General features: G+C 39.5%; 2 protein-coding genes across 3 annotated transcripts in view; one reads left to right on the top strand and one right to left on the bottom strand.

Annotated features, from left to right (window-relative positions):
• Positions 1–1748: 1748 nt before the first annotated feature.
• On the bottom strand, positions 1749–11177 carry mRpL50 (mitochondrial ribosomal protein L50). Its single transcript, XM_070079691.1, has 5 exons — positions 11018–11177; positions 7962–8074; positions 5561–5763; positions 3826–3945; positions 1749–2019 (listed from the first exon to the last, which is right to left on the bottom strand). Exons 1-5 carry the CDS (start codon positions 11105–11107, stop codon positions 1898–1900), a joined length of 648 nt encoding a protein of 215 aa, XP_069935792.1. The 5' UTR covers positions 11108–11177; the 3' UTR covers positions 1749–1897.
• Positions 11178–11518: 341 nt separating this feature from the next.
• skd (mediator complex subunit skuld) overlaps positions 11519–17572 on the top strand; it is a 320744-nt gene continuing 314690 nt past the window's right edge. For both annotated transcript variants that reach the window (XM_070079690.1, XM_070079689.1), the window contains exon 1: positions 11519–11720. In XM_070079690.1, coding sequence (XP_069935791.1) covers positions 11652–11720 — 69 coding nt within the window. In that variant the 5' untranslated portion in view covers positions 11519–11651. The remainder of the gene's footprint in view (positions 11721–17572) is intronic.

The following is a 17572-nucleotide window of genomic DNA, read 5'->3' as shown; positions in this document are numbered from 1 at the left end:
GCTCACAAAATAATTATTACAATCAGAACTAAGCATTAAACCCACCAGTCATACAGTACTGCTCATAAAATAATAACCAGGCTGATGAGATTTGTTTGTGGTCATAGTGGTGGCTCGCGCTGACCTTCTTAGTATATAGAAATACACCTAGCCGAGAAAATCTTGTTAGTCTGGTTGGTATGGTACAGTGGTAGAAAGTAATGGATTGTATTGGGTTCCAACCCTCCTGTTTGCATGTTATGTCCAAAGTAAACAAAAAAAAATAACTCGGGGCCTCCTATGAGTGACACCTCCTGTATTATTATAATCATAAAGTGCTAAACCTGTAAGGGTCATACAGCACTGCAGGATAGGGTGTGCTAAAAGGTACAACCATCTTGTAAAAGTGCTGGTTGTAGAAATCATCCTAGTGCAAGCTCTGGCTACAAGACTGGGCCTGCTATATGCACCGACCGTAGTTGAGTACCCATCCTTGTTTATTGCCAAAAGATGGCCATCAAGTTTTTTATCACATCTCCCACCGAGGCAGTGTGACCCACAGAAAAACACTTTCACTATCACTCTTGCCAGAGAGGTGTTGATGAAACAGGTCAAAAACTGCAAATATCTCCACCCCCCCTTGAGAGTGCAGGCACTGTACTTCCCACCTCCAGGTGTACTGTACAGCAGTCCAGTATGTAATTTTTAACTTGACCATCTCCCACCAAGGCAGGGCGACTTAAGAAAACACATTCAATAATATCAAATGCAGCATACAATTTAACTACAATGAATGGGAAATAGATTCCAAGTACTCTTGTGACCTCTCAATCACAACTCACAAAATTGCAATAGCACTATTGCAAACAACAAACCATGGAATGGATGGTATCTGAACCCATGGTGAGTGAGTCTGGAGTTTTAAGATACACCTGCCATGGGGTCAAACCCCACCTGTTTTATGGTTTCCCTCAATCACCTTTGAGAATGTGACTAGAAATTCACATGGAATCTGATTACCATTCATATACTATATACACTTTTTTATCACCACCTTGGCCATCACAAAAAAAGTTCACGAGAGCCCTAAAAATGGGACATCATAACAGTGAAGGAGGGGCAGAGGCATGTTGCAGTTTTGGAACTGTAGTACTGCCACTCCTCTGGCAAGACAGTGATGGAGTGAGTGATGATGAAAGTGTTTCTTCCTTTTTTGGGTCACCCTACCTCAGTGGTAAACAACCAATGCATTTAAAAAAAAATGTTTGGCAGCCATTTTCCTTTCAGAAAAAAGTGTTAATATATTATCACAGTTATAATGGAGATTAAAATATTTTTTTTAACATATCAATGGTCTCCTACAAAGGCAGGATAACTATAAAAAAAATTCAGAATGAAATTACCAGACTTTATGTTAAGTAAAGAAAGTGAATAACACTACAATAGCCTACAATTTACCTTGCTTTAATATTTAATAAAAAAAGGGGGTCAGTTCATCAAGATATGGATTTTGCTAATTTCTTATTTAAGTCATATTTACATAACTATATGAATTAGAAAATATTTCACTGATATGGCCAAGTAGTTCTTGAAGAACAGCCAGGATATTTCTTGTTCTTGAGACCCATAACTGTTTCATTGCTCTGGCCAAGTTGTTCTTGAAGAACAGCCAGGATATTTCTTGTTCTTGAGACCCATAACTGTTTCATTGCTCTGGTCAAGTTGTTCTTGAAGAACAGCCAGGATATTTCTTGTTCTTGAGACCCATAACTGTTTCATTGCTCTGGCCAAGTTGTTCTTGAAGAACAGCCAGGATATTTCTTGCTCTTGAGACCCATAACTGTTTCATTGCTCTGGCCAAGTTGTTCTTGAAGAACAGCCAGGATATCTCCTTGTTCTTAAGACCCTTGAGAATATTTCACTGATATGGCCAGGTTGACCTTCCAACATAGCCAGGATATCTCTTCTTGTTCTTGAGACCCATAACAATAGTGGAATCTTTAGTGAACGCAGACACACCTCCGAACTTGGTGTCAGTCTCTGATGAAACAAACAAAACATTATTAGTATACTGCATATAGAAAAAATAAAATGTCAATTTTTGGGAGTTAGTTTAATATGTTTATTATGCAGCACATACCCATCCTGTGGGCGGTAGTCACCCCATACCCATCCTGTGGGCGGTAGTCACCCCATACCCATCCTGTGGGCGGTAGTCACCCCATACCCATCCTGTGGGCGGTAGTCAAAAGATTACAGAGGTACATAATTGGTCCAGGGACTGGACTCCAAAGTTTTGATAGCTGAACTAGGTACAAAGGTAATGAGCTCACAAGTTACAAAGGTAATGAATTCTGTAGAATGGTTACTTACGTTTATACATGGCTACAATCATAGTTTTGGGGATAAAACAGTTTTATTGTTTTACTATTTTTATGATAAAAAGAAAAGATGATATCATATCCAGTGGATCCTCGGGATATGAACTTATTTTGTTCCAGAAGGCTGTTCGAGTGCTGATACTGAACGAATTTGTTCCCATAAGGAATAATGTAAATTAGATTACTCCGTTTCAGACCCACAAAAATACACTTACAAAAGCACTTACATAAACGTTCACATTTTGAGGTGTTCGTATCCCGAAGTACAACTGTATTTCTAATAACAGAAGAGGCATAAGTTAGATATAGATATAAGTATAGTAGTAGCAACACTCTTATATGGGTGTGAAGCTTGGGTGGTAAATGCAGCAGCGAGGAGACGGTTGGAGGCAGTGGAGATGTCCTGTTTAAGGGCAATGTGTGATGTAAATATTATGCAGAAAATTTGGAGTGTGGAAATTAAGAAAAGGTGTGGAGTTAATAAAAGTATTAGTCAGAGGGCAGAAGAGGGGTTGTTGAGGTGGTTTGGTCATTTAGAGAGAATGGATCAAAGTAGAATGACATGGAAAGCATATAAATCTATAGGGGAAGGAAGGCGGGGTAAGGGTCGTCCTCAAAAGGGTTGGAGAGAGGGGGTAAAGGAGGTTTTGTGGGCAAGGGGCTTGGACTTCCAGCAAGCGTGCGTGAGCGTGTTAGATAGGAGTGAATGGAGACGAATGGTACTTGGGACCTGACGATCTGTTGGAGTGTGAGCAGGGTAATATTTAGTGAAGGGATTCAGGGAAACCGGTTATTTTCATATAGTCGGACTTGAGTCCTGGAAATGGGAAGTACAATGCCTGCACTTTAAAGGAGGGGTTTGGGATATTGGCAGTTTGGAGGGATATGTTGTGTATCTTTATACGTATATGCTTCTAAACTGTTGTATTCTGAGCACCTCTGCAAAAACAGTGATTATGTGTGAGTGTGGTGAAAGTGTTGAATGATGATGAAAGCATTTTCTTTTTGGGGATTTTCTTTCTTTTTGGGGTCACCCTGCCTCGGTGGGAGACGGCCGACTTGTTGAAAAAAAAAAAAAAAAAAACGGGGGGGGGGGGCACAAGGAATTTTTTAACACAGCAGTCTCCCACCAAGGTAAGGCAACCCAAAAAAACAGTCACCATCATTCACACTATCATTGTCTTGCCAAAGGTGCACCAATATGACAGATATACAGGTCTTCCTTAACTTATGGTGGCTCAACTTTACAATGGTACAAAAGCAATTACTTTAGATACAAAACAAGAAAATTACCCAACATGAAGGCAACAAGTCCATAACGTATATTCATCTATTTACCTTACAATGATGGTATTTAGTTAATTACAGTAATCAGTTCTTTTTAGGTCACCCTGCCTTGGTGGGATACAACCGGTGTTGAAAAAAAATGTCTAGATTTTTGGCCTAAGACAAATGTGCATCATACCTGGGTGGAACCTGGTATATTTATATGTTACATGCAGATTTTTGGGTAGGTCTATATTCTTTATCATGTCCAGTGGAACGGTGGTGTTGATGGGAGTCTTATAGAAGGAAACCAATGCTCCTGTAGGTAAGAAAACAATGAATAAGTGTAATTCAAATTATACAATTTAACCCTTTGACTGTCGCAGGCCCCTTTCTGAAACTGTCATTCTATGTCGCAAAATTTTTGAAAAAAAAAAAATTATTTTTCTTATGAAATGACAGAGAATCTTTTCCCGATGGTAATGACACCAAAAGTTCGAAATTTCGTCGAAAACTCACAGAATTACACTACCGCGAAGTTAGCGGTCTCGACAACATATACCTATTGGCGATTTCGCCGAATTTGAGCCCTGTTTTTAGCAAATTCCTTTGTTCCAGTTGACCAAACTCATAGCTATTTCTTTAGAACTCCATTTTATCTATCAGTTGAGTAGAAGAAACCGCCCATTTACCGATTTGAACTACCCAATAAAGTGGTCAGAAATTGGCAAGTTGCCCAATTTCACGCAAATCAAAAAAGATGCCAATTTCAAAATAGGGTCCAGAACAAGGTAGACATTCTTGGCACTAAAATAACATATACTCTGTTCATTAGTCACATCTCTAGGCCCCTCGTATATTACTATTGCTTTCTATTTTGATTTTTTATTCATACAAAAAAATACAAAATTTACTGGTATGCAGACTACTGCATTATTTTAAAAATGGTATAAATAATATCAGTGCACTAGTAAAAGAATATTAGACTCCCCAGTTGACGTGTATTGGACGTGTGGTGTGATTTGCTTACTCTTGAACATTGGTAAAAATCAAACATTTCCGCTACTTTGAGCTCAGTTTCAAGGTCGTTTTCATCGTGAAAGTAATGAAAACCATCTCCATTTCTTTAATATGTTTTCCATTTTATCACCTAAGACCATGAAAATGAGAATACACCGATAAATACTATACGAAAATATACCTCAAAGTCGGCGTTTTAATCCAAAAAAACGGTCTGTGTTTTTTTTTCTCATTACGCACTGTGTGCTGCAGGATTTTTTTTTTGTGGTGCACACTGACCACACAGACCCATTCTCTCACATGTGGGCCTACCAGGTTTCTCCTGCTTGATTTGAAGCCGCTAGAATTTATGAGTATATATACGTCAGAAACAGTGGTGCCTAAGACGTATTTATACGGCACAAACAGTCAAAGGGTTAATTTTAACTCTTACAAAATAAATCTCAAAAAATGCAAAAATAATTCCCTCCTCTAATCATTACATAAAGTGCATTATCATGACTCACAAAATTGCAAAAACATGATTGCAAACAAACTAGGAAATGGGTGGGATATGAACCCACGATGGGGATTTGCCTGCTATGAGGTCAATCCCCACCCATACAATGGTTTGTTTGCATTGTTGCAATGGACAGCCAGGGGTCTTCAAGACAGTCAGGGGTCTTGAAGACAGCCAGGGGTCTTGAAGGCAGCCAGGGGTCTACTGGTAATCCCCTTATGTAAGCTGGGAGGCAAAAACACTTCCTTAGAACAGGAACACAGATCCAGCTCAAAAGAAATGAACATGTGCTCGAAGCCCTCGACTCGTCTGGATACCTTCCATTCCCCCAGGCATTGTATGACCCCCATGGGATTAGCACTCCCCCATGAATGTAATAATGATTAAAAATAATGCTATTAATTTAAAAACATACCAATATTAGTTATTTTGTGCATGAGTGAATTGGGGACTGTATGTCCGAAAGCTTTGGAACACTGCGTCAACACCGCAAACTTCGTGTTGGAATCTCGTAATGGAGTCTCAAAGTTGGAACTATTTACCAACTTCATACAAATCTCCAACACTTGGTTTTGTACATCACGAGCGGGTGAATATGGCTTCTGACTGCGAAGATATCTGTCCAAAATGAAAAAAAAAAAAAAATAAGAAAATGTTAACTATAAAATTGACATATTCTTTTGAGTAAATGGTTTAGAAAAATGACAAGTTGATAAATAAGACACTTGTGCAGTATTTGTTTATCTAAATTCTGGAAACATTCACTAGCCAGTGACTTCAATCCATTGCAAAGAAAGGTTAATGATGAGGAGTTTTAGATAATCAGTCCCTTGGCCTGGAGTCTATAAGTTCAGTCCACTTTTGGACTGAACACACTGACTCCAGGCTGGGGGACTGATTACCTCAAACTCCTGATCTTCCACCTTTCTCTGCATGGACTGAAGAAGCCACTGGCTGGCAAAACATTTCCAGAATGAGGATACCGAAATGCTGCAGAAGTCTCATTCATCAGCATTTTTTTAAACATTTATAAGTACACTGTACATACAGGTTGTGTTAATTTAAAACATTACTGGATATGTTAGAATAATGTCAGTCTTTTCAACCCATTTCCTTGAAGTGTTTAACAAGTAAATTATCCTAAGAACCAGTAAAATGCTGACTGCAAATTATTGTAAATATAAAAAAGGAATAGTTTAAAAAATATAGAAATATTATATGAAAATTATTAAAAAAAAAACCTGCAAAGTCTTAAATTAATCAATAAGCTATTTTAACTAATAATTTTAGGTACAAGAGAGTGAACATATCAACCAGGCTGTGATGGATATGTGGATCAGTGGGTCACCAGCAGCAACAACCTGGTTAACCAGGCTAACATCAGACAAACCTGGCTCATGAGTGGGTGTGGGTGTACGGGAGTGTTAGACCTGACTAGCACAAACCAGCAGGCCTGCAGCAGTGCTCCTTCCTTCTTGAGTGGGTGTGACTTGAATCTGCCTAGGATGTACCAGTAGGGCAATGTTGCTCCTTTATGTTCTTATTATTTATGTAATAATATTTCCTTTCAGCGGGGAGGCCTGGACTGAGACCAGGATGCGGGGAAGATAATTCCCACAGCTACTAACATATAATGGAAGGTTAGGTTAGGTTCGTCAGGAAACAGGGTAAGTGTTTCCTGACACGGGTCTTAGTCAGATGATGACCCGCCATTAGAGCTTTTGGTCGTCTGACCAAGGCCTTCCGCTGGCTTACCAGTCCACTCTTTAAAAATTTTGGTTTTAGTTATAATGGAAGAGCAGACAAGACTGTGAGGCTCAGATCAGGTCATGTGTTTTCTTTGTAGTGATCTTGTGAATACTTCTGCTACTCTTGTAACCAATACTTCTGGCAACTCCTCAGTTTTATGCTGCCCCTGCCTTATCTAACACAATGATAAAATGAGAATTTATAGTCACATACTAGTTCACAGATGCCAACAATTTTCTGGCATGTTATAGATTACATTTATTTAATAAGTTGATCTCTTCCAAACTAATACAGTGGACCCCCGCATAGCGATCAGCTCCCAACTTGACCAATTATGTAAGTGTATTTTTGTAAGTGCTTTTGTAGGTGTATTTTTGGGGGCCTGAAACAGACTAATCTAATTCACAATATTTCTTATGGGAACAAATTCGGTCTATAACGCCACCCAGACTTCTGGATTGAAATAATATCGTTATGCGGGGGTCCACTGTAATTCCCCGCCTGGTTGATCTGGCACTGTACAGTACTTACCATATATTCTTACAAGTAGTGTTTCAACTTGAAGTATTAAGTAATAATATGAATGTAACCAAGCCTGCCGTATGAGGCAATTAAAATGATGGGAGTAAGGGGCTAGTAACCCCTTCTCCTTGGAAATTACTAAATTTTAAAAAACCTTTCATTTCTTTTTAGGTCACCCTACCTCGTTGGGATATGGCCAGTTCACTAGAAAAAAATTATGAACGTAAATAAGAAAGGGTGAGAATGTTGCAGTTGAGAGGGCTATCTATAATGCAACATAGACACATTATAGTCTTAAGCTGGGCTTAACCCTCAAACTGTCCAAACGTAGATCTACGTTTGGACAGTTCTTCATAACTACGGGCTTTCTGCAGGCACAACTAAATGTCACTCATCTCTGAACAAACACTATCATGCTGAAACAAAATTATTATTATTACACAGTGACCTAGTGACAAACGTGTTTTCTCTTTTAAGTCATTCTGCCTTGCTGGGAGACTGCTGGCGTGTAAAAAAAAAAAAAAATGAGGGTGATACAAACATACCCTCTAGCCGCTAGCGACTCTGCGTCAAAGGAAAACCTCCTATCAGGTAGAAAGTTCTCTTCCTCATCTGAAGTATCCACTGGAGATGACGATGATCTACACTGCTGCCCATGCTGTTGATTTAGGATAGTTTTCCCTTAATGGTGAATATGAAATTTATTCTAGTTTATTATATACAGTATTACAGACAGTATTAAACATTTATCTAATGAGAGTAATACACGCATTACTCTTATAGACACACACTGTAATGAATTACTGTTACAATCAAAACTAGGTGCTAAGCACACTGTAATGAATTGTAGACAAATGGTTCAGAGAATCAAGAAGTTGATAAATTAGACACAAGAGCATCACTTTGGTATTTTTATTGTGGAAATGTTTCACCACGCAGTGGCTTCATCAGTCCAATATTATATTATATTAACACATCGGCAGTCTCCCACCAAAGCAGGGTGGCCCGAAAAAAAACTTTCATCATCATTCACTCCATCACTGTTTTGCCAGACATGTGCTTACACTGCAGTTATAAAACTGCAATATTAACACCCCTCAGTCCAATATAAAGAAAAATGGTGAAGATCAGGAGTTTGAGGTAATCAGTCCCTAAAGGCTGATTACATCAAACTCCTTCTGATCTTCACTATGTTTTATATAAGACTGATGAAGTCACTGTGAGGCAAAACATTTCCACAATAAAGATACCAAAGTGTTGCACTTGTATCTAATTTATCAACTATAATGAATTATTTGATTTAGCCTAAGTGAACCTTATCAAGAAAAGAAAAAGGCACACTACCGTGACTGGAATAATACACAAATAACCCATAAATAGGAGAGAGAGAAGCTTACAATTGGCCAGAAGTTTCTTATAATTTCCCATCGGTGAAAAATTATTCCATAAAGTCATACCTGGCTGATATGGCGGAGTAGGTTCCAGACCGCCACCTTAAAGTGAATCACAGCCTTTTTTTACATTTGCTAATGCATATAAAAGCTTAAAAACAAATTTACACTTTCATTATTAACCGTTAAACTGTCCAAATGTAGATCTATGTTTGCTTGCGTAGTGCTCCGAACGTAGATCTATGTTTTTTAGCATGCTTTCTTATGGAGAAAATCAAGGTCAGAGCGCTACGCGCAAAAACGTATATGTATGATTGGACAGTTGAAGGGTTGATAGCAATAGGCCTAAAAAAAAAATACAAAAGTAAAAATAACAAAAAAAAAAAGTCACTGCCAAAAACCATCTTAATAGCAAGGCAAGCGTCAAAAATAATAAACGTAAATATAACTGAAAAGCACTGTGTTTGCAAAGTGCTCTAAGGTGAGGCCTCTTAAAGCAAGGTACGCTTATACAAATTTAGAAGTACAGCCTGTCCTTACTTAGCGATGTACACTTGTTTACCAAAGGCTCGGACTTACGATGGGCTCTCTGACCAGTATGCATACCCAAATAATGTATATTAGAGATGATTCCCTCTATTATGCTTAATACAACAATATCAAAGACGGTTGATACAAACTCACTACCATTATAGTATGATCCTCACTTAGCCACGAATTTGTTTACCAGGCCACAGGTGACCCCGTGGCCTGGCTGGCAAAGCTCTCGCTTCATACACGGAGGGCCTGGGCTTGATTCCCTGCAGGGTAGAAACATTTCGAAGCGTTTCCTTACACCTGTTGTCCCGTTCACCTAGCAGCAAGTAGGTACCTGGGTGTTAGTCGACTGGTGTGGGTGGCATCCTGGGAGACAAGATTGAGGACCACAATGGAAATATGTCAGACAGTCCTTGATGACGCACTGACTTCCTTGGGTTATCCTGGGTGGCTAACCCTCTGGGGTTAAAAATCCAAACGAAATCTTAACGGAGCCCCGTCGTAAGTGACAAGGAGAGGCTACCTGGAGGGTATTCTGGGGGGTCAACACCCCCACAGCCTGGTTCATGACCAGGCCTCCTGGTAGATCAGGACCTGATCAATGAGGCTGTTACTACTGACCACACATACTAAGAAGCACAGGGCTAACTTACAATGGTCATTTTAAGCGGTTACAGCTTCGCCGAACGCCTTAATGGAAACTTTGCAAGTTATTAGGATAGAGTTTCCCTCGAGTGAATTATAAAATGAAATTTTAAAAATAAATAACAGATTATTATTATAATCGTGGGGGAGCGCTAAACCCGTAGGATTGTATAGCACCTGGAGGGGGGTGTGGAAGGTATTCAGGATTAATTCAGGGAACTGTAGCACAGATCCAATACCCTAGATCAAGAGCCCCTCACCAGCATCAAGGAACCTCACTTGCGGAGGCAAATTACATAATGTCGTTTTGTGCGTCTTCACCCGGGTCCTTCCGTTGTGAGCCGAGGGAGCTACCACTGAGCCACAAACCTGTAGGGGCTGCTACAAACATGTTATTTAAGAGATGTATGAAGACTTAACATAACACTGCAAATATATTGTGCGAAAAATTATTTAACCTCGGGAATGGGAGGTAATGAGGTTTGATCCAAGGGAGGGAGGAAGCTCTTATTCCTTGAATCAAGAGCCCCTTTTATCAACATCAAGGCGATAGGCTCTTGATCCAAGAGATTTTAAGAGCTTCCCTCCACTTCCTCGGATCAAACCAGACTGCCTCCCCCCCCTAAGGTACTGCATGACCCGTACAGGTTTAATACGTCACCGAGCGCTAAACCCAAATGAATTATTTTTCCCGAACATCCAAATATCAATTAAAAATATCAATTTATTACGGGTGAGCACTAAACCCGTAGGGAGGTCATGGGGGTAACGAGTTAATTTCAACCAAAAGGAGGGTGGCTCTACCTCCCTGGATCAAAGTCCTCACCGGCATCAAACAAACAACCTCAAGACGTCACATGAACCAAGATAAAAATCATCAAATTAACATTACAAAAATAATATATAAAAAAAATTAAAACATTTACGACCACCAGGTGTAAACATCAGTGATTTATGGTCAGTAAATAATGTCGTTTTCTTCAGAGGCGAGATTTTTCCTCCATAAGTTAAGCTGCGGTGATAATCACCTGGAGGAGCGCGGCGGCGGCGTTATAGAGGAGTTTTGAGGGTAAATTTCCAACTTGCAGACGAGAGAGATTTGTTATGGCGGCGGCCATGATGGCTGAGGTCACGTGACTTGTGTCAGCCAATCAGCGACGGCCTTTGAGACCGCTAGGCCAACACTTTCTCAGGAACCTTCATAGTCTTCACAAGTTCTACATCACTCGCCCATACACCTCACAAACGCAGCAGAATTTACATTATAACTAGACCTTACGTGAACACCGACACACTGAAATAAGCAAACCACTTTATTTCAACCTGGAAGCTTTATTAATGCCAACATTTAACTTGCTTTCCAACGTTTACCAAACCACCAACCCCTAGTTAACCAAAAACCCCAATCCCCCCACTAAACAAACATCCAAAACACCGGTTATTTTACCATCTCAATATTAGCATCATCTCCCAGCTGCCATCATTCACCTTAAAAGACGGCTTTTGACAGCGAAGGTGAGAACATTGTTGGAACGTATCTCGTTTCCTATCCGCCATTATAGTGAGATCCATGGAGAGATTGTGGTTATCTGGTGGTTTTAAGTGATTAATCCATACTGTGTGGATTGATACCAATCCAAGTGTAGTGTCGAAAATGGATATATGATGTCTACGCACTCACAGACAAACGGGGCAAGCTTAGAAGATTGCCACACTAATTTCTTCGCCTTGGTAAGTATCAGGTTTGAATGAAAGTAGCCAACTGTTGTTGTCTTATTTGGCTTGTTTTTACTTCCTGGAGGCTTCCTATGGGGGTTCCCGCGTCACTACGTCGCGCCTCCACCTCCACCTCCCCATTTACACCCATAAAACGCCAAATCTGGCCAGAAATTCCGAGTGAATCGGCCTGAAAATGCTGGCCGAGTCGACCTCACGGGACACTCGCCAGGGAAATTACTTGCCCTACATTGCAACATTGCTCTTATCTTCCTTGCAATTGCACGCCGGGGGCGCTGACCCCGTCTGGGCCCCGCTGGAGGGGGCCCCACACCTGCCCCGGGGGTTTCGGGGCCCCCACGGCCCCGGCCACTGGCGGAAATTTGGGATATATGTGGTGGAGGTGTCAGGTCGGTAAGGGCGAGAGTCGCGTGGCGCGGGTTCGGCGGAGTAATGGGGGGCGGGGGGGCCGGGGGGGGCATGGTGGGGGGCACCTCTAGGTGAAATCTGCTCAGGGGGGTTAGGGTTTTTTTTTTTTACTTATTTTTTTGTTTTTTTTTCTCCTAAATGGTTTAGATGTAGGCTAATTAATACCCCCTTTTGTAGGCCTATTTTTTCAATTTTTTTCTCCTAAATGGTTTAGATGTAGGCTAGTTAATACCCCCTTTTGTAGGCCTATTGGTTTTTTCTCCTAAATGGTGTAGATGTAGGCTAATTAATACCTCCTTTTGTAGACCTATTGTTTTTTTCTCCTAAATGGTTTAGATGTAGGCTAATTAATACCCCCTTTTGTAGACCTATTGTTTTTTCTCCTAAATGGTTTAGATGTAGGCTAATTAATACCCCCCTTTTGCAGGCCTATTTTTTAAATTTTCTCCTAAATGGTTCAGATGTAGGCTAGTTAATACCCCCTTTTGTAGGCCTATTGGTTTTTTCTTCTAAATGGTTTAGATGTAGGCTAATTAATACCCCCTTTTGTAGGCCTATTGTTTTTTCAATTTTTTTTCTCCTAAATGGTTTAGATGTAGGCTAGTTAATACCCCCTTTTGTAGGCCTATTGGTTTTTTCTCCTAAATGGTTTAGATGTAGGCTAATTAATACCCCCTTTTGTAGGCCTGTTTTTTTTTTTTTTCAAAAAAAAATTCTAAATGGTTTAGATGTAGGCTAGTTAATACCCCCTTTTGTAGGCCTATTGGTTTTTTTCTCCTAAATGGTTTAGATGTAGGCTAATTAATACCCCCTTTTGTAGGCCTATTGTTTTTTCAATTTTTTTTTCTCCTAAATGGTTTAGATGTAGGCTAGTTAATACCCCCTTTTGTAGGCCTATTGTTTTTTTTTCTAAATGGTTTAGATGTAGGCTAATTAGTACCCCCTTTTGTAGGCCTATTGGTTTTTTAAAAAAAAAATTCTAAATTTTTTAGATGTAGGCTAGTTAATACCCCCTTTTGTAGGCCTATTGGTTTTTCTAAATGGTTTGGATGTAGGCTAGTTAATACCCCCTTTTGTAAACCTATGGGTTTATCTAAATGGTTTAGATGTAGGCTACTTAATGCCCCCTTTTGTAGGCCTGTTTTTTCTGAATAGTTTAGATGTAGGCTAGTTAACATCCCCATTGTAGGCCTGTTTTTTTTTTTTTTTTACCTTTTTGGTTTTTTTTCTCCTAAATGGTTTAGATGCAAGGTAATTAACACCCTCTTTGTAGGCCTAGGGGTTTACTGGCATTGTGGGTTGATTTTTTTTGTGTGTGGACGAACGTTTTGTTAGAATCACAATGGAAATAATTCATTTCATCTGACCAGTTCCTTGAGTTATTCTGATGGATAATTTACACTATGATAATTGTACCTGTGTACCTGTGCCTAAATAAACGTGTTAGGCTCAGTAGGCCTGAAAGACATGCAGATTTTTTTTTGAGCGGGATTTGAGTAAATTTATTTAGGCACAGGTACACACAGGTACAATTATATGTATTTTAACATATAAATTACCCAGGATAACCCAGAAAGGTATAAAAATTATTTCTGTTTTGGTCCTTGTAATATCTTATTTAAAGTCTGGAAATAGCATTTATTTGCTAGTATAGTTTGCATTTATATTTTGAATAATTATTTTCACAACATTAGTCGAAATTATAAATGAAATGCACCTTTTTGGATTGGTTTTTATTGTGTAGGGGAAGATGGTGATGGAAATACATAATACATAATATGGAAATACATAATACATAATATGGAAGTACATAAGGCTGGGCTTTATGTATTTACATATTACAAGAAGCACGCTGGAAATAAGTCACTTTGACTTTTTTGGAGTATCCTGGGTAAGTTAAACTTGTAAATTATGATCAATGTACTTATGTGCACCTGTACCTTTTGGTAAACTTAATTCTTGTAAGTTTATTTAGGTATAATTAAGTGCAATTATCATAGTGTAAATTTCCTAGGATAACCCCAAAAAAATTATTGACTTGTTTCCTCTGGTTCTGACCAGCCTAGTTGTACTCGCCTAGTTGTACTCGCCTAGTTGTTCTCGCCTAGTTGTTCTCGCCTAGTTGTTCTCGCCTAGTTGTACTCGCCTAGTTGTACTCGCCTAGTTGTACTCGCCTAGTTGTACTCGCCTAGTTGTACTCGCTTAGTTGAGGTTGCAGGGGTCAAGTCCGAGCTTCTGGCCCCGCCTCTCACACTCTTGTTGCTGTATGGCCCTTGTGGTTTAGTGCTTCTTTTTTATTATAGTAATAATCACACTCTTGTTTCTTGCTGTGTTTGGCATAATATAGGCCTGCTGGCCCATGTTAAGACAGTGTGGTTAATGGTATTGTGTTCAGAATTTTGGTCCACCAGGAACCTTATCACTTCTAGCAGAGATGGGTTAAAAAAAAGAGGACGACTATAAAATATTTTGTCACAGTACGATGGCTCCAAGTCGGTCCTATTATAGTTTACGTTGGTATTATTTTGAGCAGTTGTTGTCACTACTACAGTTGACCTTATAAATGGAATGTACTATTCAATTGTTTTATTGTGTAAGGAAAGGTAGAGAGAGAGAGCGATTAAATAAGTATTTAGGCGCAGGTACACGTAAGTGCAGTTATCATAGTGTAAATTATGTTATAACTTCGTCTCGTAAGTGTGGGCTATATATGACAAAACTGTCTGTTGTCTTGTATACTCAAGGTTGAGGAGCTGATTACCTCATTCTCCTCCTGTTCTTCAAGTTTCTCCTATGTATGGACTGATGAAGCCACTGTGTGGCGAAAAGTTTCCTTAATAAAGATACCCAAGAGTTGCACATGTCTAATTTATCAACGTGTCGGTTCTGTGAACCATTCATCTATGAACCATTCATCTACAATACTACAAGTAAATAAGTTTATTTAAGTGGACCAATTTAGGCAGGTCGTTTTAAATCTACCCAAGGTATTACCTCCAGTGATGTTACTGAGCAACTTGTTCCACTCATCAACCCTTACTGTCTACCCATGCAATTTCTGAACTTTGATCTATTTTTAAGTTGTTTCTTGGTTGCATCTCATCAGCACCTCATTGTAGACTCTTGTGTTGTCATTTATCAAGGAGGTTTTTTGTAAGATATATTGAAAAGACTAACAGAAATGGGAATAAGCCCTGTTTTGTTTCTTGTTTATTTTCGAAGTGTGGGATTTCTCAGTGTATTCTTTCTGCCACTGGATTTATCATAGTCAAGTTGAAGATTAAGATGCATGTGCAACATTTGGGTATCTTTATTGATGAAATGTTTGGTCTACATAGTAGACTACTTCAGTTAAAAACAATGGGAGCAGTAGTAATGAAATGAAGATGTAATCAGTCCATGGATCTGAACTTGTGTCCAGGCTGAGGGACTGACCCCCTCAAATACTTTTTCTCCAAGGTTGATGCACTGATTACATCATTATTTCATTGCTTCTGCTCCCTTTGTATTTGACTGAAGAATCTACTGTGTAAGCCAAACATGTGTGTTAATCATCATCTTGTTCAACATCATAGGCAAGGCTGGAACTTCAGGCCTAAGATTATTCAGGGGAAAATACATTTACAGGCAAGTTTATTAATTTGTATAATTCTTCTGCATATATACATGATGTTTTAAGTAAAATTAAAAAAAATTCTTCTGAAGGCACATCAATGATCAACTACATGGAGTTATTTTGATATTTGCAGTTGCTGTAGTTAGCTAACAGGTGTTCTCTCACCCTTGTATTATTTACACTGATAACTTTTATGAGGTTAATGGCTACGAGAATATTGAAGTCTGTCATGTTGTCAACAGAAGTGGGAAGGTTAACTAAGTTTATTTACGTACACATACACACAAATACACTTACACAAGTTATCATACATAGTAGCATATATATAAATTACTTAGGATAACACAAAAAAAAGTTTGGTTGAGTTTCAAGACTCATCTCCCGTGATAACAGCTACCTGGAGTTTACCTGGAGAGAGTTCCGGGGGGTCAACGCCCCCGCGGCCCGGTCTGTGACCAAGCCACATGGTGGATCAGAACATGATCAACCAGGCTGTTACTGCTGGCTGCACGCAATCCAACGTACGTACATTAATGGTATATAATAACAAACTGATGAGTAAGTGTGTATTGCCTGGGAAACTCTTGACGGAGAAGTTTCACCAAGTAGTGAATTTTCACTCCATTACAAAGAAAAAATATATTGGTAAAGGTGGAAGGCGCGAGGAAGTAATCTAAGATGAGCCATCATTTCCCGGAGTTGTTAAGGCTCGTCACCACAACCACCAGGAAGACTGTGATGTAGTTTGGGACGAGAGGAACAAACTAGCACGTAGACACAACAGTAAGCCTGGTAGGTAAGACACATAGGCAACAGTTAGGCAACTTTATTCCGAAACGTTTCGCCTACACAGTAGGCTTCTTCAGTCGAATACAGAAAGTAGGCAGGAACAGTAAGCCTGCTGACTCATGTGCAGAGAATTTTAATTGCTTCTTGCATGTTCATCAGATGTAAAATATTGGTAATCTTTCCAGAGTGCAAAACCTTTTAACAGGCTTCAATTTTCGTGGACTTGGGTATTAGCTGTCAGTGTATTTAAGTTTTAAACAGTGGGAGAAAACTTAGGTGACCACAATGGAAGCAAGTCACTGACTTTTTTGGGGTTATCCTAGGTAACCTACACACATGCTATGCATGACAGTTCATGCAGCTGTATCTGTGTGCCTGAATTAACATACCCGTCTAGCTTGGGCTAGTAGGCCTGCTGCAGTATTTACCTGTGTGACCTGTAAACACGTGGCCTTTAATGGTTCAGTAGGTCTAGTGCAGTATTTACCTGTGTGACCTGTAAACATGTGGCCTTTAATGGTTCAGTAGGCCTAGTGCAGTATTTACCTGTGTGACCTGTAAACATGTGGCCTTTAATGGTTCAGTAGGCCTAGTGCAGTATTTACCTGTGTGACCTGTAAACACGTGGCCTTTAATGGTTCAGTAGGCCTAGTGCAGTATTTACCTGTGACCTGTAAACATGTGGCCTTTAATGGTTCAGTAGGCCTAGTGCAGTATTTACCTGTGACCTGTAAACACGTGGCCTTTAATGGTTCAGTAGGCCTAGTACAGTATTTACCTGTGACCTGTAAACACGTGGCCTTTAATGGTTCAGTAGGCCTAGTGTAGTATTTACCTGTGACCTGTAAACACGTGGCCTTTAATGGTTCAGTAGGCCTAGTGTAGTATTTACCTGTGACCTGTAAACACGTGGCTTCTAATGGTTCAGTAGGTCTAGTGCATTTTAATGTAAAAATTGCTTAAGAATATTGAGCGTTTTAAATGTTTAATACTTTATATTGCAAACAGAATTAAGTTTCGAGACGAGTTTTTC

This window comes from Cherax quadricarinatus, unplaced genomic scaffold, assembly GCF_038502225.1.
Source record: "Cherax quadricarinatus isolate ZL_2023a unplaced genomic scaffold, ASM3850222v1 Contig3, whole genome shotgun sequence".
NCBI lineage: Eukaryota > Metazoa > Arthropoda > Malacostraca > Decapoda > Parastacidae > Cherax > Cherax quadricarinatus.
This window is presented reverse-complemented; position numbering and strand designations above follow the sequence as displayed.